Below are 25,392 nucleotides of genomic sequence, written 5' to 3'. Positions count from 1 at the left end.
TGAAGCTTACAGCGGGCTCCCGGCGTCGGTTCCCAGCGCTCAGGGTCAGGCAGCAGAGCCTGTCTTAGGGGGATGTTAGTTTTCTCTGTGCAGGGAGATGCGGACATATTTATTTTACCTCACTTTGGCTACATTCCTCCCTGCAGGGGAGTCCTCAGCCAGGCATTTCATAGAGGCTGTAGATCAAACAGGAGCTGGGGCTCAGCTCATTAATGATTAAAACTCTGGTTTGCAATATTTAATTACCCTACAGTATTTCACTTAGACAGTATTTATCTACCCTGTTGAATTCACTGTGTGTGATACATATATGTGTGTATGTATGTATGTATGTGTATATATATATATATATATATATATATATATATATATATATATATATATATATATATATATATATATATATATATATATACACCATATATATATATATATATATATATATATATATATATATATATATATATAAATACCATATATATAGGGGGTAAAACCACTTCCACAATGTTTTATAATAATAAAATACCGAAAGCATCTGGGGGTTGCCTTCCCTTTATTATTCCTTGGTGTCACTGGGTACTAATGATATTGGTAATTTGGGGAATGTGTATATATCAGACAGTGTGGCTCAGCACACTAATCCCCTAAACACCCAACCACAGAGGCCTGGGTTCAAGTACCACAACAGATACTTTAAGGCATCAGACAAATAGCGCTGCGGCTCAGTACGCTAGTAGCGGGTATCTGAACAGGGGGACCAGGGTTTGAATCCCAAAAAAAAAAAAACAACTTTAAAGGGAGCTCTTATAGCCTAGTGGCTAGGACTCCTGTCTCACAGCGCAGCGCTACTGGTTCAGGTCTCCGCTGCTCCAGAAAGTTTATTTAAATCGCGTCGGTCACTACACGTTATAGTGCAGACCTTACATAGGGCTCGGTTTATTTAACCCACCTTTTCTCCTTTCGTTTGTCTCACCTGGGATAGTCAAAAAGAATTCCCTCTTAGGTGTGAAGTATGCAGTGGAGCCATCTGCAGAGCCCTCCACGCACCTGCAGGACACTCCTGTTTGAACAGCTCAGATTATACAGGTAATGTCACTGTTAACCAGAGACCTTGTACGTCATTTCCCCTCTCCAGGTTTCTAAATGAACCTTGATAGCCTTCCATGTTACACAACTCAGCGGTGGAAAGGCCTCTCTGGGAGGAGGCGAGAGATGTCCAGGATACAGAGGATGTCTGGTTTCGGTGCAGTCTGAACCTGTGTCTCAGAATATCCAGGTGCATTATACAGCAGTTCGTCTTGATACTGCAGGTAAGGGAGGCGGACACGTCAAGTCCATCAGGGTTCGACGCCAATGACGAAATGGTCCAGTTTCGGATGGGCTAGGCAGGCTCCGGTAGGCGGCCTGCAGACACCCGAATACAAAGTTTCAGATATCAAACAATGTTGGTTTTCTTATCCTTTCCCCGCAGACGGAAGGAAATGGCATCAGAACCTCTCCAGGCATACCCCTCAATGTATTACCGGTCCAACAAGCTGCCATTTTCCTGAGGCAACATTGCTCAGGTATCCATCGAAGCATATACGGCAGCGGGGTTCTACCTTGTCCGGAGCAGGTAGGTTGTGGAACAATTGTCCTCTAGGTTACAGGATATTTCGCATCAGGATCAATTGATACTTTGGGACAGATCAGAATCAGGATTCTGATTTTATGTTCTTTTGAGGTCTGCAGACTCGGAACCTGCATTTTCGCTTGGGCTGTCTTAACCCAAAGACCGCTGGGGCTGCAACAGTGACAGGTGAACATGAGATCCTACGGGGCAGATGGTTCAGGGGAAGAAACTTTCTGCAGGATTTCTTGAACCATTGGAGGTAAGTCCACTTTTCTTTCTCCTACTACTAGCCTCAGCTCCAAGACGGACCTTTACCGGTCTTTCCTTTAGTTCTTTCCGTGCCCTTTCAGGCTTCCACTCCACACGGGCGAAATATCTCCGTCCCCAGGGGATCTCAGGGTAACAGGCTGAAGCAGAGGCTCAGCATCCTCGGTCCAGTCTGATTTTAGGTCATCCTATACACCCACTACAGGTTAGACCTTCCTACCACCTGGAGGGTCCCAGGGTAGGCGCAGGTCGGTGGTCCTACGGGGAGAACTGAGAAGGCTTGGGCGGTTACAGATTAGATTTTGGAGTACAGCCGTCTCAGGAGTCCTTCGGCATGGGTTGGCCGATTTACAAGGACAAGAGAGTCATAATACAGGCGGCGCTCCATATGTTTCTAACCGCAAAGGGTGTTGATCCCTGTTTTTCACATATCATTTGAATCGGGACAGTTCTCAGGCCTTTGTTTTCTTTTCACGTTCCGAAGCCAGATGGCTCGGCCACGCCTATTCTGTCCTTTGAATCCTTTCAGTCTGTGATTGCTAGTTTTAAACAGACAAAAAGGGGGTTTTACGCGTCCCTGGTCTTCAGGGATGCCTGTTTACTGATTTCCTCATCGGGCTTTTCTCAGATTCGCATTACAGGATTCTCATTTTCACTGTCGGTCCTTTCCTTTCAGTCTCTCTTCCGCTCCCACAGGGTTCAGGAAGATCACAGAATAACTCTTTTTCAATGGCAGGAAGTGAGGTTTGTTCCCTAATGGGACAATCTACTGCTACAATCCAACTCTGTACATTAGGTGGCTTCTGAATTTCCAGAGGATCCAGGAGCTTCTGGTTCGACACGGATCCACTTTATGCTCCTCGTAGACTTTTCTCAACATGGTCCGTCAGAGGATTTTTCCTTCCTTGCCACCAGGTACTCTATTTCTTAAGTCAGGTTGCGACGCAATCAGTGGTCGCCTACACTCCCCTCTGAGCGAAGGACAACAATCTTCTTTCCAGGTCAAGCCGCCAGGTCAGACTCCCGGGTGAGGGTTCATTTCCCGGAGTTTTCTCAGCTGGTCCGCTGTTGGCGGAGATTTCGGATCGAACTCAGGGCGTTCGGTCTGACTCTTTATCCCTTTACTACTCTCGGACGTGAGCTCTGGCGGTAGTAGCCGAGGATACCCTCAGGGCTCCTTGGAGTTTCGGGTTTTTCTATCCTGCCTCCTTTGTTTATTCCTACCTCACTTCGGTAACACAGGATGGGAATATGCGCGCTAGTCTTCTCGGTGGCTCCGGTTGGGCCGCGCATGACTTGAAGATACAGCTACACCTGTTGTCAGTACAGGAGTCTTGGCTCCTACCTCGACTAGACTGTCTACTTCAACAGGGTCCTTTTCTTTGTTCATCTTAAACTGGTTTCGTTTAACCGTGTGACTGTTCACCAGACCTCAGAAGGGAGGGGTTCCCTAGTTCGGTTAGGCCTACTGGGCCCCGATTTCAGAAGTCTGTTACCTCTTCTCGCTTTTGCCACTTTTGGAAAACTTTATGGGGCATAGGAGGATAACAGGGGTTTTCTCCTTTCAGTTACCATTCAGCCGTCATCTTTGGTTTCTCTGGGAAGTTTTGCTCGGCTGCGCTTCAACATACATTGACCTGAAATCTAGGTCTCTGCCCTTTCGGTTTTCTTCCAAAAGAGATCAGCCTGCCGGCCGTAAGTTCGGGCTCTCTTTCAGGGAATACTCTATTGGCAACTCCCCCGGCTGAGCTTCAGACTCGGCGGTCGTTTCTTCCAGAGGGGATGTCCGTTTTTCCTATAAATCTGACCCCAGTGTTTTCGGCTCTCTTTGAAGGTTGTCAGGGCTCGCCGACTCTCTCTACAGAGATCTTAGGCTATTCGACGAAGTTTTTCTTCCCTCTTCTGTATGAGGCTCCAGTACTAAATAGCCGGGGTCCCAGCATACCCTGGGCCGTTGGATACATCTAACCATCAGACAGTCTTCTTGGCGGTTGCTCGGGAGCCTCCGTTTTCCATTTCAGCGCACTCTACGCGCGTTGTGGAACCTTCGTGGGCGGCTGCCCGTGGGGTCTCCATGAATACTTTGTCGGGCGGCTACTTGGTCGGACCGACATTTGTTTTGTCAAATTCTATAGGTTTGACACTTTTGCGGCCTCTGCATCACAGTTTGGCCAAGCGGTTTTACAGGACTCTCAGCGCTCTCCCACCCATTTTGGGAGCTCTGGGACGTCCCCATTGTAACTACGCTCCAGTGGCCCCTAGTGGATGAAGGAGAAATCAGGATTTTGGTACTTACCGATAAATCCCTTTCTCCGATTCCACAGGGGCTACTGGATGCCCGCCCAGCGCTGTTCCTCCTTGTTTTTTGTTTGCTTAACGGTTTGCAGATCAATATATGACTGCTTGTTGAGTTGGGGCTAGCCTGTTTGTTAGGTTCTGTTCCAGGTTTGGATTGTGTTATCCTTTTTTACAGGGCGTCATTAACCTCCTCTACCTTAAGGTTTTGTTTATTCCAGCTCTCCTCGGGCACAGTTTTACTTAGACTGGCTTGGAGGGAAGATAGTAGGGGAGGAGCAAGCCACAGTGTGAGAGTTTTAAAGTGCCAGCTCCCAATTACTACCTACTATTTCCCCATTGTAACTACGCTCCAGTGGCCCCTGTGGAATCGGAGAAAGGGATTTATCGGTAAGTACCAAAATCCTGATTTTGTACATAACTATACGCGGGAACAGGCGATCTTTCTCAAACCAACACCGGAATGTTACCCTCAAAATACCCTACAGCTGGACACCAAACACCACCTTGTAACCTTGTTCTGTCCCCTCCTATCCTGTAAAGGTGAATCCCTTTGTTCTGTTACTATTTTAAACATTTTTCTGATGTGGTGCAGGGGGCTATGTGTACAATGTGCACTATAAGGGTTAAATATGTAATGTTCTAATAACCCTCTATGCGTTCACAAACCCTACCGTAATTGCGCATACCACGCGCCAAGGCGCATGGCCGTGGAAAGCTCCGTTACGCAAGTTGTGGATATGCGCAAGCACGGCAGAGCGAGTGCTCGCGCAGCGGGCATGTGCATGGGGTTAGTACATGGGGCATGTATTACAATATTTTTCCGACTTTGACAGTAGTTTATCAATAGATGGAGGGCCGCAGTTTGGACATGCCTGCACTACAGGTACCTGCATGCTGTGAGTTTTGGGACATGCTGGCACTTATAGTTCTGAAAACTTTAAGCCATTAATCGCTCCAAAGGTTTTACTGGAACGTGTAGTGCTACCATTGCTTCAGGGCCTGATTTCCGCCACTGTATAGAATTCAGCCCCATGTGGCCTAGAGCCTCTGACCGGGGAACCTCCCGGTGTAACCAGACTAGGCTAGGCAAGGCAGGCCGCATTATCAGGAGGTATTGTTGCAGCAGGCCGCATTATCAGGAGGTATTGTTGCAGCAGGCCGCATTATCAGGAGGTATTGTTGCAGCAGGCCGCTTTATCAGGAGGTATTGTTGCAGCAGGCCGCATTATCAGGAGGTATTGTTGCAGCAGGCCGCATTATCAGGAGGTATTGTTGCAGCAGGCCGCATTATCAGGAGGTATTGTTGCAGCAGGCCGCATTATCAGGAGGTATTGTTGCAGCAGGCCGCTTTATTAGGAGGTATTGTTGCAGCAGGCCACTTTATTAGGAGGTATTGTTGCAGCAGGCCGCATTATCAGGAGGTATTGTTGCAGCAGGCCGCTTTATTAGGAGGTATTGTTGCAGCAGGCCGCATTATCAGGAGGTATTGTTGCAGCAGGCCGCATTATCAGGAGGTAGAGTTGCAGCAGGAAGCATTATCAGGAGGTATTGTTGCAGCAGGCCGCATTATCAGGAGGTAGAGTTGCAGCAGGAAGCATTATCAGGAGGTAGAGTTGCAGCAGGAAGCATTATCAGGAGGTAGAGTTGCAGCAGGCCGCATTATCAGGAGGTAGAGTTGCAGCAGGCCGCGTTATCAGGTGGTAGAGTTGCAGCAGGCCGCATTATCAGGTGGTAGAGTTGCAGCAGGCCGCATTATCAGGAGGTAGAGTTGCAGCAGGCTGCATTATCAGGAGGTAGAGTTGCAGCAGGAAGCATTATCAGGAGGTAGAGTTGCAGCAGGAAGCATTATCAGGAGGTAGAGTTGCAGCAGGCCGCATTATCAGGAGGTAGAGTTGCAGCAGGCTGCATTATCAGGAGGTAGAGTTGCAGCAGGAAGCATTATCAGGAGGTAGAGTTGCAGCAGGAAGCATTATCAGGAGGTAGAGTTGCAGCAGGCCGCATTATCAGGAGGTAGAGTTGCAGCAGGCCGCGTTATCAGGTGGTAGAGTTGCAGCAGGAAGCATTATCAGGAGGTAGAGTTGCAGCAGGAAGCATTATCAGGAGGTAGAGTTGCAGCAGGAAGCATTATCAGGAGGTAGAGTTGCAGCAGGAAGCATTATCAGGAGGTAGAGTTGCAGCAGGCCGCGTTATCAGGTGGTAGAGTTGCAGCAGGCCGCATTATCAGGTGGTAGAGTTGCAGCAGGCCGCATTATCAGGAGGTAGAGTTGCAGCAGGCTGCATTATCAGGTGGTAGAGTTGCAGCAGGCCGCATTATCAGGTGGTAGAGTTGCAGCAGGCCGCATTATCAGGTGGTAGAGTTGCAGCAGGCCGCATTATCAGGTGGTAGAGTTGCAGCAGGCCGCATTATCAGCAGGTATGCTGCACTTGCATGCTCACGTCATCAGTCTGCCTATGCAGTCATAGGGCCATATGCAATTGCGGTCGAATTGCCGCAAATGTCGAAAAACGGGGCATTTTCGACACAAAAAAATGATTCGACAATGCAATACCGTACTATTCGACTTTTTGCAATTCGACAGTTGTCAAATTCGACATGTCTGCAATGGTAAAAATGCGGCTTTTCGACAAAAGTATATTCAATTGAAGAATGTCGATTCGACAACAGTGCTTTTCGACAGTCATTTCGTCTATTTCAGTCCGCCTCATTTTGCTGGCGGAATCGAATCAAAAATGTTAAAAACTTTTTTATTTTTGTGTTTTTTTTATTTTTTATTGCTTATAGCATATCTATTTATATTAGAAGGGATTATGTACTTGGTTTGTCTATTAGGAGGCACAAGTATTTATATATTTTTTAAAAGAATATTTTTTTTATTTACTGACTAAAATAATATGGAGATATCAGAGCATGTTTCTCTTACGTCCTAGAGGATGCTGGGGACTCCGTAAGGACCATGGGGACAGACTGGCTCCGCAGGAGACATGGGCACTTTAAGAAAGACTTTAGATCTGGGTGTGCACTGGCTCCTCCCTCTATGCCCCTCCTCCAGACCTCAGTTTGATACTGTGCCCAGTGGAGACTGGGTGCTTACAGGGAGCTCTCCAGAGTTTCCTGTCCGAAAGTATTTTAGTTAGGTTTTTTATTTTCAGGGAGCCTGCTGGCAACAGACTCCCTGCACCGAGGGACTGAGGAGAGAGAAACAGACCTACTTCTGTGAGTTTCAAGGCTCTGTTTCTTAGGCTACTGGACACCATTAGCTCCAGAGGGATTGGTACGCAGGTCTCACCCTCGCCGTCCGTCCCAGAGCCGCGCCGCCGTCCTCCTCGCAGAGCCGGAAGATAGAAGCTGGGTGAGTATGAGAAGAAAAGAAGACTTCAGAGGCGGCAGAAGACATCTTGATCTTCACAGAGGTAACGCACAGCAGTGAAGCTGTGCGCCATTGCTCCCATTTACTCTCACACATGACTGTCACTGTAAGGGTGCAGGGCGGGCGCCCTGGCCAGCATGTAAACCTCTCCTTTGGCAAAAATACATATATACATGTACAGCTGGGCACTGTACATGTATATAAAGAGCCCCCACCAGTTTTTTAAGATTTTTGAGCGGGACAGAAGCCCGCCGCCGAGTGGGCGGGGCTTCTCCCTCACACTCACCAGCGCCATTTTCTCCACAGCACAGCGCTGAGAGGAAGCTCCCCGGACTCTCCCCTGCTTACGGTGACAGAGGGTTTTCAAGAGGGGGGGGGCACATAATTGGAGCATATACATATAAAGGCGCTACTGGGTAAACATTTTGTGTTTCTTCCTGAGTCATATAGCGCTGGGGTGTGTGCTGGCATACTCTCTCTCTGTCTCTCCAAAGGGCCTGGTGGGGAACCTGTCTTCAGATAAGAGCTTCCCTGTGTGTGTGGTGTGTCGGTACGCGTGTGTCGACATGTCTGGGGTAGAAGGCTCGCCTAAGGAGGAGGGGGAGCGTATGAATGTGAGGTCTCCGTCGGCAGCGCCGACACCTGACTGGATGGATATGTGGAATGTTTTAAGTGCTATTGTAAATTTATTGCACAAAAGATTAGACAAAGCTGAAGCTAGGGAACAGTCAGAGAGTCAACCCATGTCTGTCCCTATGTCCTCGGGACCTTCGGGGTCTCAAAAGCGCCCACTATCCCAAATAAGAGACACAGATACTGACACGGATTCAGACTCCAGTGTCGACTACGATGATACAAAGTTACAGCCAAAAGTGGCTAAATGTATTCGTTATATGATTATTGCAATAAAAGATGTTTTGCATATCACAGAGGAACCCCCTGTCCCTGACACGAGGGTACACATGTATAAGGGTAAGAAACCTGAGGTAACCTTTCCCCCATCTCATGAGCTGAACGAGTTATTTGAAAAGGCTTGGGAATCTCCAGACAAAAAACTGCAGATTCCCAAAAGGATTCTTATGGCGTATCCTTTCCCGCCAAAGGACAGAATACGGTGGGAATCCTCCCCTAGGGTAGACAAAGCATTGACACGCTTATCGAAAAAGAAATCGCTGCCATCCCAAGATACGGCTACCCTCAAGGATCCTGCTGACCGCAAGCAGGAGGTTACCCTGAAGTCCATTTACACACATTCTGGTACATTACTCAGACCGGCAATTGCGTCGGCCTGGGTTTGTAGCGTTGTAGCAGCGTGGACAGATTCCTTATCAGCTGAAATTGAGACCCTAGATAAGGATACCATTTTATTGACCCTAGGGCATATAAAAGATGCTTTCTTATATATGAGAGATGCTCAAAGAGACATTAGTTTTCTGGGTTCCAGAATAAACGCTATGTCTATTTCTGCTAGGCGAGTCTTATGGACCCAGCAGTGGACAGGGGATGCCGACTCAAAGAGGCATATGGAGTTTTTACCTTACAAGGGTGAGGAATTGTTTGGGGAAGGTCTCTCGGACCTGGTCTCCACAGCTACGGCAGGTAAATCGAATTTTTTGCCTTATGTTCCCTCACAGCCTAAGAAAGCACCACATTATAAAATGCAGTCCTTTCGTTCAAATAAAAGCAAAAGAGTACGTGGATCGTCCTTTCTTGCCAGAGGTAAGGGCAGAGGAAAAAAGCTGCACAACACAGCTAGTTCCCAGGAACAGAAGTCCTCCCCGGCCTCTGCAAAATCCACCGCATGACGCTGGGGCTCCCCTGAGGGAGTCCGCTCCAGTGGGGGCACGTCTTCGACTTTTCAGCCACATCTGGGTTCACTCACAGGTGGATTCCTGGGCAATAGAAATTGTTTCTCAGGGATACAAGCTGGAATTTGAAGAGGTGCCTCCTCGCCGGTTTTTCAAATCGGCTCTCCTGACTTCTCCCCTAGAAAGGGAGATAGTGTTACATGCTATTCACAAGTTGTGTCTTCAACAAGTGGTGGTCGAGGTTCCCCTGCTTCAAAGAGGGAAGGGATACTACTCAACTCTGTTTGTTTGTAGTCCCGAAACCGGACGGTTCGGTCAGACCCATTTTGAATTTAAAATCCCTGAACCTATACTTAAAACGGTTCAAGTTCAAGATGGAATCGCTCAGAGCGGTCATCGCCAGCCTGGAAGGGGGGGATTTTATGGTGTCTCTGGACATAAAGGATGCATACCTTCATGTTCCCCTTTATCCACCTCATCAGGCGTACCTGAGGTTTGCGGTACAGGATGGTCATTACAAATTTCAGACGTTGCCGTTTGGGCTTTCCACGGCCCCGAGGATTTTCACCAAGCTAATGGCTGAAATGATGGTGCTCCTGCGCAAGCAGGGTGTCACAATTATCCCATACTTGGACGATCTCCTCATAAAAGCGAGATCACGAGAGAAGTTGCTGGACAGCGTATCACTTTCAATGAAGGTGTTACAGCAACACGGCTGGATTCTCAATATCCCAAAGTCGCAGCTGATTCCTACGACTCGTCTGACCTTCTTGGGCATGATTCTGGACACAGACCAGAAAAGGGTTTTTCTTCCGATAGAAAAAGCGCAGGAACTCATGACTCTAGTCAAGATCCTGTTGAAGCCGAAGCAAGTGTCAGTACATCATTGCACTCAAGTCCTGGGAAAAATGGTGGCGACATACGAAGCCATTCCCTTCGGCAGGTTCCATGCAAGGACTTTCCAATGGGACCTACTGGACAAATGGTCCGGGTCACATCTACAAATTCATCAGCGGATCACCCTGTCCCCCAGAGCCAGGGTATCTCTCCTGTGGTGGCTGCAGAGTGCTCACCTTCTAGAGGGCCGCAGGTTCGGCATTCAGGACTGGATCCTGGTGACCACGGACGCGAGCCTCCGAGGTTGGGGAGCAGTCACACAGGGAAGAAATTTCCAACGTCTGAAATTTCCAACGTCTTTGGTCAAGTCAAGAGACTTGTCTTCACATCAACATCCTGGAACTGAGGGCCATATACAACGTCCTACGTCAAGCGGAGACCTTACTTCGCGACCAACCAGTTCTGATCCAGACAACGTCACCGCAGTAGCTCATGTAAACCGCCAAGGCGGAACAAGGAGCAGAGTGGCGATGGCGGAAGCCACCAGAATTCTTTGCTGGGCGGAGAATCATTTAAGCGCACTGTCAGCAGTGTTCATTCCGCGAGTGGACAACTGGGAAGCGGACTTCCTCAGCAGACACGACCTGCATCCAGGAGAGTGGGGACTTCATCAGGAAGTATTCGCACAGATTGCAAGTCGGTGGGGACTGCCCCAGATAGACATGATGGCGTCCCGCATCAACAAAAAGCTACAGAGGTATTGCGCCAGGTCAAGAGACCCTCAGGCAGTAGCTGTAGACGCCCTAGTGACACCGTGGGTGTTCCGGTCGGTCTATGTTGATAATGTCAATTATTACCATTAAACATAAAGCTATACACTATTACAGACTGAGTACGCTATTTGCGTACTGAGTACCGTAGGGGTACGTACTTAGCGTAACAGACGCTAGGCCATGGGCGCAACGCACGAGCGACACGTACGCTCACGGATTCACGCTCCGTATCAAGCACGCTATAGGCGTGCCGAGTACCGTACTGCTATGCTATTGGCGTAGCGGACGCTGCGCCGTGAGAGTGAGACACGAGTGGCGCAGATGCTCACAGAAGGATACGCTGTAAACCTTATTAATAAAACACAGTAAGAATATGCTTATTCTCTAAACCTTAGTAGTCAGATACTACAATGATGTAACGCTTAAAAACCTTAATGTGTATGCTGTTTGAGCGATTGAGACGCTAAGAAAAGCCCTTTGCAGTAAACAGTGAAAACACAAGACCTGGTTTGGATTTAAAAACCACAGCAGCTCTAACACCGCCGTGGATGGTTTAGAGAAAAAGGGAAACACAATACAAGTTATACACTACAAACTAACATAGAAATCTAAACAGAATAACACAAAATAATGTGTACAATGGCGAACATTTGCAAACAAGAGCGAACAAATGTGAACATAAATGGAGAACAAAATGGCAAACAAAATGGCTACAGAGAATAATACATACGTGGGGAGTTTTTTCGCATGCGCAACCTGGATCCAGTCCTCAGCATTCAGGGAGAAAGCCTTCAGAGAGAGAGTGGCTGGCCAGGCAATGGTGGTCTTTATATAGCACAACATACATTCACAATACAATGGTACCTTGTATCTCATTGTTCATTGGACACAGGAATGTGTCTCCACATTATAGCAAAGGTCATAGGTGGATTTGAACAGGTGGGCTGTGTCTTTCCCCAACTGCTCTGGTGGGAGGTATCCTCAGGATTCCCGCTGCATGTGTAATTTACAGCAAATACAGTTAATGTTCATAAACTACATGTGTACATAACTATACGCAGGAGCGAGCGATCCTTTCCTAACTAGCATCGGAATGTTACCCTTAAAATACCCTACAGCTGGATATTAGACACCACCTTTCAACCTTTGTCTGACCCTTCCTACCATGTAAAGAGGAATCCCTCTGTCCAGGAACAGTTTAAACTAAACATACTCGCTGACATTGTCTAGGGGAATATTAACTACAAAACACACTATATGGATTAAATATGCTACGATCGAGTCGCACGCTAGACGCTCACAAACTCTACCGTAAATGCGCATACCACGCGCGTGATCGCAGGAGCGATCTTTACGCAAATTGCGGATATGTGCACGCACGGCAGAGTGTGTGCACGCGCAGCGGGCATGTGCATGAGGGGTTAGTACAAGGCATGTGCATCATGATATTTTTCGACTTTGACAATGTATTTCCTCCTCTTCCTCTCATACCCAAGGTGTTGAGAATAATAAGACAAAGAGGAGTGAGAACAATCCTCATTGTTCCAGATTGCCCACGAAGGACCTGGTATCCGGATCTGCAGGAAATGCTCACAGAAGATCCGTGGCCTCTTCCTCTAAGACAGGACCTGTTGCAACAGGGGCCCTGTCTGTTCCAAGACTTACCGTGGCTGCGTTTGACGGCATGGCGGTTGAATGCCGGATCCTAGCGGAAAAGGGTATTCCGGATGAGGTCATTCCTACTCTGATAAAGGCTAGGAAGGACGTGACCTCTAAACATTATCACCGAATATGGCGAAAATATGTTTCTTGGTGTGAGGCCAGGAATGCTCCTACGGAAGAATTCCATCTGGGCCGTTTTCTACACTTCCTACAAACTGGAGTGAATTTGGGCCTAAAATTAGGCTCTATTAAGGTTCAGATTTTGGCTTTATCCATTTTCTTTCAAAAGGAATTGGCCTCTCTCCCTGAAGTACAAACTTTTGTGAAGGGAGTACTGCATATTCAGCCTCCCTTTGTACCTCCGGTGGCGCCTTGGGACCTTAACGTGGTGTTAAGTTTCCTTAAGTCACACTGGTTTGAACCACTTAAAACGGTGGAGTTGAAATATCTCACTTGGAAGGTGGTCATGTTATTATCCTTGGCTTCGGCTAGGCGAGTGTCGGAATTAGCGGCTTTATCACATAAAAGCCCCTATCTGGTTTTCCATATGGATAGAGCGGATTTGCGGACCCGTCCTCAATTCCTGCCTAAAGTGGTATCCTTTCATATGAACCAACCTATTGTGGTGCCTGTGGCTACGAGTGACTTGGAGGATTCCGAGTCCCTTGATGTAGTCAGGGCTTTGAAAATTTACGTGGCCAGAACGGCTAGAGTCAGAAAAACAGAAGCACTTTTTGTCCTGTATGCAGCCAACAAGGTTGGCGCCCCTGCTTCAAAGCAGACTATTGCTCGCTGGATCTGTAACACGATAAAGCAGGCGCATTCTGCAGCGGGATTGCCGTTACCAAAATCGGTTAAAGCCCATTCCACTAGGAAGGTGGGCTCTTCTTGGGCGGCTGCCCGAGGGGTCTCGGCATTACAGCTGTGCCGAGCTGCTACTTGGTCGGGTTCAAACACCTTTCAAAAGTTCTATAAGTTTGATACCCCGGCTGAGGAGGACCTCCTGTTTGCTCAATTGGTGCTGCAGAGTCATCGCACTCTCCCGCCCGTTTGGGAGCTTTGGTATAATCCCCATGGTCCATACGGAGTCCCCAGCATCCTCTAGGTCGTAAGAGAAAATAAGATTTTAAACCTACCGGTAAATCTTTTTCTCGTAGTCCGTAGAGGATGCTGGGCGCCCGTCCCAAGTGCGGACTACTTCTGCAAGACTTGTATATAGTTATTGCTTACATAAGGGTTATGTTATAGTTTCATCGGTCTTGGACTGATGCTATGTTGTTTTCATACTGTTAACTGGGTAGTATATCACAAGTTATACGGTGTGATTGGTGTGGCTGGTATGAATCTTGCCCTTGGATTAACAAAACTCCTTTCCTCGTACTGTCAGTTTCCTCTGAGCACAGTTTCTCTAACTGAGGTCTGGAGGAGGGGCATAGAGGGAGGAGCCAGTGCACACCCAGATCTAAAGTCTTTCTTAAAGTGCCCATGTCTCCTGCGGAGCCCGTCTATCCCCATGGTCCTTATGGAGTCCCCAGCATCCTCTATGGACTACGAGAAAAGATTTACCGGTAGGTTTAAAATCTTATTTTTTCAGTGGGAAGGGGTGGGAATGGGTTAAAAACAAGAAAAAAAAATGCGTGGGGTCCCCCCTCCTAAGCATAACCAGCCTCGGGCTCTTTGAGCCGCTCCTGGTTGTAAAAATACGGGGAAAAAATGACAGTGGATCCCCCGTATTTTCACAACCAGCACCGGGCTCTGCGTCCGGTCCTGGTGCCAAAAATACGGGGGACAAAAAACGTAGGGGTCCCCCGTATTTTTAACACCAGCACCGGGCTCCACTAGTCAGAGAGATAATGCCACAGCCGGGGGACACTTATATATCTGTCCCTGCGGCCGTGGCATTAAATCACTAACTAGGCACCCCTGGCCGGGGTACCCTGGAGGAGTGGGGACCCCCTGAATCAAGGGGTCCCCCCTCCAGCCACCCAAGGGCCAGGGGTGAAGCCCTAGGCTGTCTCTCTCCCCCCCCCCCCCCCCCCCCATCCATGGGCTGCGGATGGGAGGCTGATAGCCAAGTGAAAAAAAGAAAGAATATTGTTTTTAGTAGCAGAACTACAAGTCCAAGCAAGCCTCCCCCGCAAGCTTGTACTTGGAGAACCATAAGTACCAGCATGCGGGGGGGAAACGGGCCCGCTGGTACCTGTAGTTCTACTGCAAAAAAAAAATACCCAAATAAAACCAGTACACACACACAGTGAAAGAAACTTTATTACATACTCGCCGACACACACATACTTACCTATGTTGACACGCCGACTCGGTCCACTTCTCCATGTAGAATCCATGGGGTACCTGAAAATAAAATTATACTCTCCAAAATCCAGTGTAGATCTGTCCTCTTCTACTTGTAATCCTCGTACTTGGCAAAAAATAAGAATTTACTCACCGGTAATTCTATTTCTCGTAGTCCGTAGTGGATGCTGGGCACTCCGTAAGGACCATGGGGAATAGACGGGCTCCGCAGGAGACTGGGCACTCTAAAAGAAAGATTAGGTACTATCTGGTGTGCACTGGCTCCACCCTCTATGCCCCTCCTCCAGACCTCAGTTAAGGAAACTGTGCCCGGAAGAGCTGACACAACAAGGAAAGGATTTGGAATCCAGGGTAAGACTCATACCAGCCACACCAATCACACCGTACAACTTGTGATAACTATACCCAGTTAACAGTATGAACAACTGAGCCTCAGTAACAGATGGCTCATAACAATAACCCTTTAGTTAAGCAATAACTATATTCATGTATTGCAGAGAGTCCGCACTTGGGACGGGCGCCCAGCATCCACTACGGACTACGAGAAATAGAATTACCGGTGAGTAAATTCTTATTTTCTCTGACGTCCTAGTGGATGCTGGGAACTCCGTAAGGACCATGGGGATTATACCAAAGCTCCCAAACGGGCGGGAGAGTGCGGATGACTCTGCAGCACCGCATGAGCAAACTCAAGGTCCTCCTCAACCAGGGTATCAAACTTGTAGAACTTAGCAAACTTGTTTGACCCCGACCAAGTTGCAGCTCGACAAAGCTGTAAAGCCGAGACCCCTCGGGCAGCCGCCCAAGAAGAGCCCACCTTCCTTGTGGAATGGGCTTTCACCATTTTGGATGCGGCAATCCAGCCGCAGAGTGAACCAGCTGAATCGCGCTATAGATCCAGCGAACAATAGTCTGCTTCGAAGCAGGATCGCCAACCTTGTTGGCTGCATACAGAATAAACAGCGAGTCAGACTTTCTGACTCCCGCCTTTCTGGAAACATAAATTTTCAAAGCCCGGACTACGTCCAGCAACTTGGAATCCTCCAAGTCCCTGGTAGCCGCAGGCACCACAATAGGCTGGTTCAAATGAAACGATGATACCACCCTAGGAAGAAATTGGGGACGAGTCCTCAATTCTGCCCTGTCCATATGGAAGATCAGATAAGGGTTTTTACATGACAAAACCGCCAATACTGACACACGCCTAGCCGAAGCTAAGGCCAATAGCATGACCACTTTCCACGTGAGATATTTTAGCTCCATGGTCTTAAGTGGCTCAAACCAGTGGGATTTTTCAGGAAATCCAACACAACGTTAAGATCCCAAGGTGCCACCGGTGGCACAAAAGGAGGCTGAATATGCAGCACCCCCGGAACAACGTCTGAACTTCAGGCAGTGAAGCCAGTTCATTTTTAGAGAAAATGTATAGGGCCGAAATCTTGACCTTTATGGATCCTAATTTTAGGCCCATAGTCACTCCTGACTGTAGGAAGTGCAGGAATCGACCCCGATGGATTTCCTCTGTAGGGCCTTCCCGGCCTCACACCAAGCAACCTATTTTCGCCATATACAGTGAAAAAGTCTTGCTGTCCCGTCTTTCCTAGCCTTTATCAGCGTAGGAATAACTGCATCCGGGATGCCCTTTTCCGCTAGGATCCGGCGTTCAACCGCCATGCCGTCAAATGCAGCCGCGGTAAATTTTGGAACAGACAGGGCCCCTGTTGCAACATGTCCTGTCTGAGAGGCAGAAGCCCTGAGTCCTCTGAGAGCATTTCCTGCAGCTCCGGGTACCGAGTCCTTCTTGGCCAATTCGGAGCAAAGAATATTGTTTTCACTCCTCCTTATATTACAATTCTCAGCCCTTGGGTATGAGAGGAAGAGGAGGGAATACAGAGACCGACTGGAACACCCACGGTGTTACTAGTGCGACCACAGCTATCACCTGAGGGTCCCTTGACCCGGCGTAAAACCTTTTTTAGCTTTTTATTGAGGTGGGACGCCATCTAGTCCACCTTAGGCAGTTCCCATCAATTTGCAAACTGCGTGAAGACTTCCTGATGAAGTCCCCACTTTCCCGGGTGGAGGTCGTGCCTGCTGAGTAAGTCTGCTTCCCAGATGTCCACCCCCGGAACGAACACTGCTGACAGTGCGCTTACTTGATTCTCCGCCCAGCGAAGAATTCTGGTGGCTTCTACCCTCGCCACCCTGCTCCTTGTGCCGCCTTGGCGGTTTACATGAACCCCTGCGGTCTGACTGGATCAGAACCGGTTGGTCGCGAAGCAGGATTTCCGCTTGACTTAGGGCGTTGTATATGGCCCTTAGTTCCAGGATATTGATGTGAAGGCAAGTCAGTTGACTTGACCACAGACCTTGGAAATTTCTTCCCTGTGTAACTGTTCCCCACCCTCGGAGGCTTGCATCCGTGGTCACCAGGATCCAGTTCTGAATGCCGAATCTGCGGCCCTCGAGAAGGTGAGCACTCTGCAGCCACCACAGGAGAGATACCCTGGCCCTGGGGTATAGGGTGATTAACCGATGCATCTGAAGATGTGATCCGGACCACTTGTCCAGTAAGTCCCATTGGAAGGTCCTCGCATGGAACCTGCCTAAGGGGATGGCCTCGTATGATGCCACCATCCTTCCCAGGACTCGAGTGCAGTGATGCACTGACACCTGTTTTGGTTTTAATAGATTCCTGACCAGTGTCATGAGCTCCTGAGCTCTCTCTATCAGGAGATGACCCTTTTCTGGTCTGTGTCTAGGATCGTGCCCAGGAGAGGCAGATGAGCTGTAGGAACCAACTGCGACTTTGGAATATATAGAATCCAGCCGTGTTGCCGTTACACTTCCAGAGAAAGTGATACGCTGTTCAGCAACTGCTCTCTTGATCTCGCTTTTATGAGGAGATCGTCCAAGTACGTGATAATAGTGACACCTTGCTTCCGCAGGAGCACAATCATATCCGCCATTACCATGGTGAATATTCTCGGGGCCGTGGAGAGACCAAACGGCAACATCTGAAATTGGTAATGACAATCCCGTACCGCAATTCTGAGGTACGCCTAATGAGGTGGATAAATGGGGACCTGAAGGTATGCATCCCTTATGTCCCGATTCACAATAAAGTCTCCCCCTTTTTAGGCTTGCACTGACCGCTCTTAGCGATTCCATCTTGAACTTGAACCTTCTCCGGTATATGTACAGGGATTTTTAATTCAATATGGGTCTGACCGAACCGTCTGGTTTCGGGATTACAACATGGTCTAATAATAACACCCTCTTGTTGAAGGAGGGGACCCTTGACCACTACCTGTTAAAGATACAATTTGTGAATTGCAGATAACACTGGCTCCCTCTCTTGGGGGGAAGCCCGCAGGGCCGTCGGTGAGGGGGCATCTTCTCACAGTCCAGCTTGTATCCCTGAGACACAATATCTATTGCCCAGGGATCGAACAGGGAGTGAACCCACTTGTGGCTGAACTTACGAAGGCGTGTCCCCACCGGGCCTAGCTCCGCCTGTGGAGCCCCAGCAACATTGGTGGATTTTTGTAGGGGCCGGGGAGGACTTCTGTTCCTGGGAACTAGCTGCCCGGCTCTGACGAGAAAGGACGCCCCTCAGACTTTCTTGTTTCTTTATACGAAAGGCTGCATTTAATAATGTCGTGCTTTCTTAGGCTGTGCAGGAATATAAGGCAAACTAGCAGAATTACCAGCTATAGCTGTGGAGACCAGGCCCGAGAACCCTTCTCCACACAATCCTCAGCCTTCCATATGCCTCTTAAGTCGGCATCATCTGTCCAATGCATATTCTACAGGACACGTCAAGCAGAGATCGACATAGCTTTGACTCTAGGACCCAGTATACTCATGTCTCTTTGGGCATGCCTTATAACTATATCTCTCACTTAGGACAGCATCTTTAATTTATTTATATTGCATACTTGCATACTTATTTATCTCTGCTGATAAGGTACCTGTCCACGCTGCCACAGCGCTATAAACCCATGCCGACACAATCGCCGGTCTGGGTAGTATACTAGAATGTGCACGCTGTCTGCAGGATCCCTGAGAATAGCAAGTGCTACCGTCTGCAAACAGGACACCCCAGGGGAAGATTCTCAACATATCCTGGCCCTAGTGGGGAAAGGATACAGCCTGAGAATTCTCTTGTGGGAAACTGCAGTCTCTTGTCTGGAGATTCCCGCTCTTTTTCCTCATGAGAGGAGGGAAATTTACCTCAGCATTCTTCCCCTTAAACATGTGTACTCTCGTGTCAGGGACAGATGAGTCATCAGTGATATGCAAATCATCTATTTCAATAATCATATATTGAATACCTTATAGCCATCTTGGCTGTAACTTTGCATTATCGTAGTCGACAGTGGAGTTGAACTCCATGTCGATACCAGTGTTTGTTATTATGGATAGTGAGCATTGAAAGACTCTGAAGGTCTCTGTGACATAGGGACAGACATGGGTAGATTTCCTTTCTGTTCCCTAACCTTTTGTGCAATAAATTCACCTTAGCACTTACACATATCCAAACAGGTGTCGGCGTTGTCGACGGAGACACCCTCTCACACACACATCCGCTCTATCACCTCCTTAGAGGAGCCTTTTACCTCAGTCATGTCGACACACGCGTACCGACACACCACACACACAGGGGATGCTCTATTTGAGGACAGTTCCCCCACAAGGCCCTTTGGAGAGACAGAGAGAGAGTATGCCAGCACACACCCCAACGCTATATAACCCAGGGATTACACTACAACTCAATGTTTACCCAGTAGCTGCTGCATATACAAATTTTGCGCCTAAATTTATGTGCCCCCCCCCCCCCCTCTCTTTTAACCCTTTGTGTACCAGGATACTGCCGGGGAGAGCCTGGGGGGCTTCCTTGCAGCGGAGCTGTGAAGAGAAAATGGCGCTGGTGTGCTGAGGAAGAAGGCCCGGCCGCCTCAGCGGCGGGCTTCTGTCCTGTTTCTGACTAAAAATGGCGGGGGTTTTACACATATACAGTTTTCCAGACTGTATTATGTGTGTATATTGCCAAAAGCTATACTTATTGCTGCCCAGGGCGCCCCCCCCAGCGCCCTGCACCCTACAGTGACCGGGGTGTGTGGTGTGCAGTGGGAGCAATGGCGCACAGCTGCAGTGCTGTGCGCTACCTTAATGAAGACCGGAGTCTTCAGCCGCCGATTTTATCTCCTTCTTCTGGCTCTGCAATGGGGACGGCGGCGCGGCTCCGGGAACGGACGATCGAGGTCAGGCCCTGTGTTCGAACCCTCTGGAGCTAATGGTGTCCAGTAGCCTAAGAAGCACAAGCTAGCTGCACGCAGGTAGGTTTGCTTCTCTCCCCTCAGTCCCACGTAGCAGTGAGTCTGTTGCCAGCAGATCTCACTGAAAATAAAAAACCTAACAAATACTTTCTTTCTAGCAAGCTCAGGAGAGCCCACTAGGTGCATCCAGCTCTGCCCGGGCACAGATTCTAACTGAGGTCTGGAGGAGGGGCATAGAGGGAGGAGCCAGTGCACACCAGATAGTACCTAATCTTTCTTTTAGAGTGCCCAGTCTCCTGCGGAGCCCGTCTATTCCCCATGATCCTTACGGAGTGCCCAGCATCCACTAGGACGTCAGAGAAAAACAAAATGCATTACCCGGACCACGCACTGAAAGGGACATGGGACTCCTTTCCCCGACTGCTGAGACCCCCCGTAACTCCTGTCACAGAGGGTCCCTTGAGCCAATCAGGGAGCGCCACGTTGTGGCACTCTCCTGATTGGCTGTGCGTGTCTGAGCTGTCAGGACGGCACATAGCACTATGCCGCTCCATTATCTTCAATGGTTGGAACTTTGCGGTCAGCGGTGAGGTTACTGGAACGTTCTCCGTATGTAGACTTTAATGTTACAACAAAGCCTGTGCTCTACTGTAACATTTTCCGTTGTCTCAAGTTTAACAACATTTCTGTAGCAGGGTACATAGGGTTCCACAGGGAACATCGCGACACTTGTGTAAAATAATAAAATGTCCCCCTAATCTATGCCTTGTCCTGTATGTCATTCCTCTGTCTATAGTGTAACGATTTTCTCCTCCTTTCACAGGCATCTCACTTTTTCTGGGGGCTCTGGGCGTTGATCCAAGCAAAATATTCCAAAATCGACTTTGATTTTTTGGGGTAAGTAGTGATGTTTGTTATGTGAGCGCAATACCTGCAAATATGTCATCTTTACTTTGCCGTCTAGTCTTAGTGGTTAAATATCCAACTATTTATGGGGTGGGGGGGTGTATAATGCACATTGTATCCCAAATGTGTCTTTATAATCTCTGGCTGCAGCTACTACAAACATTGGATGTTAATGTAGCAAACATTGGGTGGAATCCATGAAGTAATGGCCATAGGTGTGATGCTATAAGTTATTTATAATATGATGAACCAAGTAAAATCTGATTCTGCTCCGGCATTTGCAGAGTAATGGCAGCTTTCCGGTGCGAGGTATTCGGGGTATCCAGTAGTAGGACACTTTAAGGAACTGCCCCAACACAGTGACTTATCCTGAATAAAAATGGGCTGTTGACTTTGAGGATGGGCCGTACGAATCTCATTCTTTATCCCGTCTTCCCTCCCGCAGGTACGCTATTGTACGGCTTAACCAGTACTTCAAAATAAAGCCAGAAGTAATGGCGCTGGCTCTCCCTGAATAGGTGGAGGGGACACCACACAACTCTGCAAACTACACATCACATGTCACATGACTGGACCTTCCCGGGACCACGCCATCTTATGAAGTGTTCTGGAGCGCTGTGTTTTATGTTGGTTCCCTTAATGGCTTTTTCTTTTTCTTTTTTTCTCAAAGAGTCTTTCATCTAAAACTAACTTGTCAGCAAATTGCAAGAGGCTTATTTTTCTAATTTAATATTAATAATAGTCTATTTATTTATAGCGTTACTTCGTTGAGTTTTTTTTTTTTTTCTTTTTGAAGTTGCATTCACATGTAACAAAGAATCATACCATATTCACGTGATGTTTTTAGTTTGCTTTTATTTTCCCCCTGTATGTCATTGAACATTGACACTGGTAGAGCAGTTATCCGTCGTGTGCAATGTGTGGATTCCTCACGTCCGTTTCACTTACTGGATTTTATTATTTGGGGCTGTGGGCGCCCCCTGTGGTCACTACATGATGTAAAATGTGAATCTCTGGGAAGGACGGTACCTCTTTTAGTAACTGGTAGTAATGCCATACCTCGTTACATCTGTGAGCAGTACATTGCGCACAAGCAGGCGAGGCGCATTACGTGTAGCGTGGCCCAGCTGCTGAGTTACAGCTCATTCGAGACCCGCATTAGGCATGGCAGCGTGGACGTGGTCATCCTGTGGATAGCAGATTTTCAAATGTACCTTAAACTCTCGAGTTTTTTTTTTTTTTTTTTTTTTAATTTTTTTTTTTTATCAAGTGATTTACAGCCACTCATCCTATTGCAGCCCGTGGCTGCTACCAGATGAGGGCAACAGATTTGCCTTGAATTGTATATATGTAATATACCAGCAGGAATCCTAGTAAGAGGCTCTTTAACATTGATTTCCGGATGTTATTGCAGTGAGGTGGTGAGCTTGTTACCCGATTGGGTGTCTAACAACTGTGTGTATTACTGGACTTCTCCTTCCAGCTGGGGAGAAGATGGTGCTGATCAAGTGCACAGACTAGACCAAAAATACCCATGCTTTATCCCAGAGCCCTTCACTCAATGTGTGTGTACGCCTGGTCATTGCTCGGGCACCAATTCACCACTGGCGAGCCAGGAGAAGACCTGGAGCTAGCATGTGCGAAACGCGTGTGTACGCCTGGTCATTGCACGGGCACCAATTCACCACTGGCAAGCCAGGAGAAGACCTGAAGCCAGCATGTGCAAAACGCGTGTGTACGCCTGGTCATTGCACGGGCACCAATTCACCACTGGCAAGCCAGAAGACCTGAAGCTAGCATGTGTGAAACGCGTGTGTATGTTCTCAAGTCTGATAGGTGGGAGAGTGGAGAATACTCGCTTATTAGGTGGTATCACACCGGGCCAAACGGTTTCCCCACAGACCTTTTATATGAACTGTTTTACATGTTTGTGACTCTATGGTGTTAATGTTATTAGCGTACATGTATTGGCGCACTGCGTGGTGGGGGAGCCGTGCGGTTAATCAGCTGTGCTGCTCTACGTAGCCAGGTGGTAGAGGCTGTCTGTTTACTTTAGGTGGATTCGTTGCCTTCTCTGTCATATCTGTATTTCAGTAAAGATGTAAATAAGAAATTTTGGAGGCGGGTTGGGGTGTGGTATACAATGCAGGGCCACATGTAGCATATTGTACATACACAGCCAGTGTAAATGACATTTGTAAATTAGAGTGAATTATTTGTCACGGAGATCTGATTTTCTCTCCGTGGCTGATCTGTAACGTGTGGGAATTTCTGTATTTTGTTTTATTGTCGGCACTTACAGCAGAACCGCATCTCAACCAAAAGCTAAATGAAGTCGGTTTGAATCACTGCAAATAAAATTGAATTTTCGTAGATGAAAGCACTTTACTTACTATTCTCCCCATGGCAGTAAGTGGCGGCGGCATTCTTCCGACGTGCATGGCGTTCAGGAGGATGGCGCAGAAAACTGTGAAATCTCTACACCTGTACATTTCTGACTGTTCCCCAATAAAAAAGGAACTGATAACTTGTTCGTCCCTTGTTCCTCATTTGTTTGTCTACTTGTCTGTGCGGAGCCCAGATCCGCTGTCACCATAGGTTGCACATGATTTCCTATTACTATGGGGTAATTCCCTGGAAATGTGGACATGGAGCATAAAACACAAATCGTCACAGGTACAAGGTGTTGGCATTATTAATACGGTGAAGTGCTCGATTTTACTTAAAGAAGAAAATAATTTCGGTTTGTGATCTAGTACTTCATATTGAATGTAAACCGTATTATGGGCAGGCTTTCATTCATTTACATATAAAGCAATGAATATATAGGCGCTGGTTTAAACGATCACATAATATCTCAATGTCGGGTTACTAATGGAAATAAGGCTGTTGGACAGCCATAAATTTGTTTTGCCATGGTTAAATTAAAATGTACAGCAGTAAAGGTTATTCCGTTACCAGGAAAGGTAAAGTTTAATTTATTCAAGTTTAGACTTTATTATTTCAGTTTTATATTTAAAGTTTCTAAATACAAGATCATTTTTTAACAGGAGATGGTCCTAACGTGTTTTCCAGGCATTAATTTAAGGTACAGGAATCATGTTTTTGGCAACAGAGTCACATTATAGATGAGTCCTCTGTATGTGACCCAAGAGACCTGGCGCCAGTGATCAGCCAAGTACCGCACGACTGTGCTAGCTCCAGGCACTGCGTCTTGGCGGGCTCTACTATTACGCAGCTGCCTAGGGCACCAGCATTTGGGGGGCACCACTAAGTCTGCAAATCTGAATATTAAGTAGGTTTCTGATGGAGATCTGCTTGTTGTACTTAATGCAGCTGTGGTACTTGTAAGACGGCGCCTAAACACTTTCACCTAAGGGACTGGATAGCGTATAGCGGTGGTTGGGGGCTGAAGTTTTGCCTAGGGTGCCGAGAAACCTTGCACCGGCCCGGACTAGGATGCACTAGGAGACTGGTTAGTTTTGTGTGTGACACTTGTATATCTATGTGACTGAGTCTGTACGTGTAGCACAAGGGAACTTGGCCTGGGGAAAGAAGCTGCGGACGCTGCATTGTAGCACTCATTTACAGATTCAGAGACTCCGTCATACACATGTACAAGTGTCACATTTCAGAATAATCACATTCTCCTGGTGCGTACTAGTTGCATCGAATTGCAAGTAAGATGGATTTTTGGGGGGCACTAGCAGAATTCTGCAACCTGAACAACGGGGGCAGGTAAGGTGGGCTCCCACTTGCAGGACTTGCGCATTCCTGGGAGGCGGACCGGAGGTGCCGATGTTTGTGCTGGGGACCTTGGATAAAGCCAGGGAACCCGTTGGCTTAAGTCAGTAAAGGGGAGGTCAGTGCTTCCCTAGCTGCCCCTCCCCCAGCCCAGTACGTGATTCCTCTGCAGTCTTCCCACCTCTCAGCTGCTCCTCCACCCTCGTTTTTGGGGTCTATTCATGAAACAGTGAAGAGTGGGGAAGTTGGCAACCAATCTGCTGCTCCGCACCATTGTATAGTATGCAAATTATAAAATGTTACTTCAAAGCTGATTGGTTGCCATGGGCAACTTCTCCACAGGCTCACTACTGCACACTTTTCACTGCTTCCCCCCCCCCCCCCCCCTGTGAGACACAGCAGCCATATTGAGTACTGCACAGGTCTCCGGGAACACTGGGTCCAGTCTCCCTGTATAGCTCTACCAGGAGTCAGGATATACAGCGCTATATCCTACCAGCCACTGCGGCTGAATTCAGTGCC

General features: G+C 47.9%; 1 protein-coding gene across 1 annotated transcript in view; it reads left to right on the top strand.

Moving 5' to 3' along the window:
* Positions 1-23,653, top strand: part of ETNK1 (ethanolamine kinase 1) — a 62,803-nt gene extending 39,150 nt beyond the window's left edge. Inside the window, exons 7-8 of the mRNA XM_063929380.1 lie at positions 21,044-21,117; positions 21,572-23,653. Of these exons, the coding sequence (XP_063785450.1) occupies positions 21,044-21,117; positions 21,572-21,644 (147 nt within the window). The 3' untranslated portion in view covers positions 21,645-23,653. The remainder of the gene's footprint in view (positions 1-21,043; positions 21,118-21,571) is intronic.
* Positions 23,654-25,392: the final 1,739 nt, after the last annotated feature.

This window comes from Pseudophryne corroboree, chromosome 6, assembly GCF_028390025.1.
Source record: "Pseudophryne corroboree isolate aPseCor3 chromosome 6, aPseCor3.hap2, whole genome shotgun sequence".
In the NCBI taxonomy this organism is placed as follows: domain Eukaryota; kingdom Metazoa; phylum Chordata; class Amphibia; order Anura; family Myobatrachidae; genus Pseudophryne; species Pseudophryne corroboree.
The sequence above is the reverse complement of the archived record's forward strand: the minus strand, read 5'-3'. Positions and strand labels throughout refer to the sequence as shown.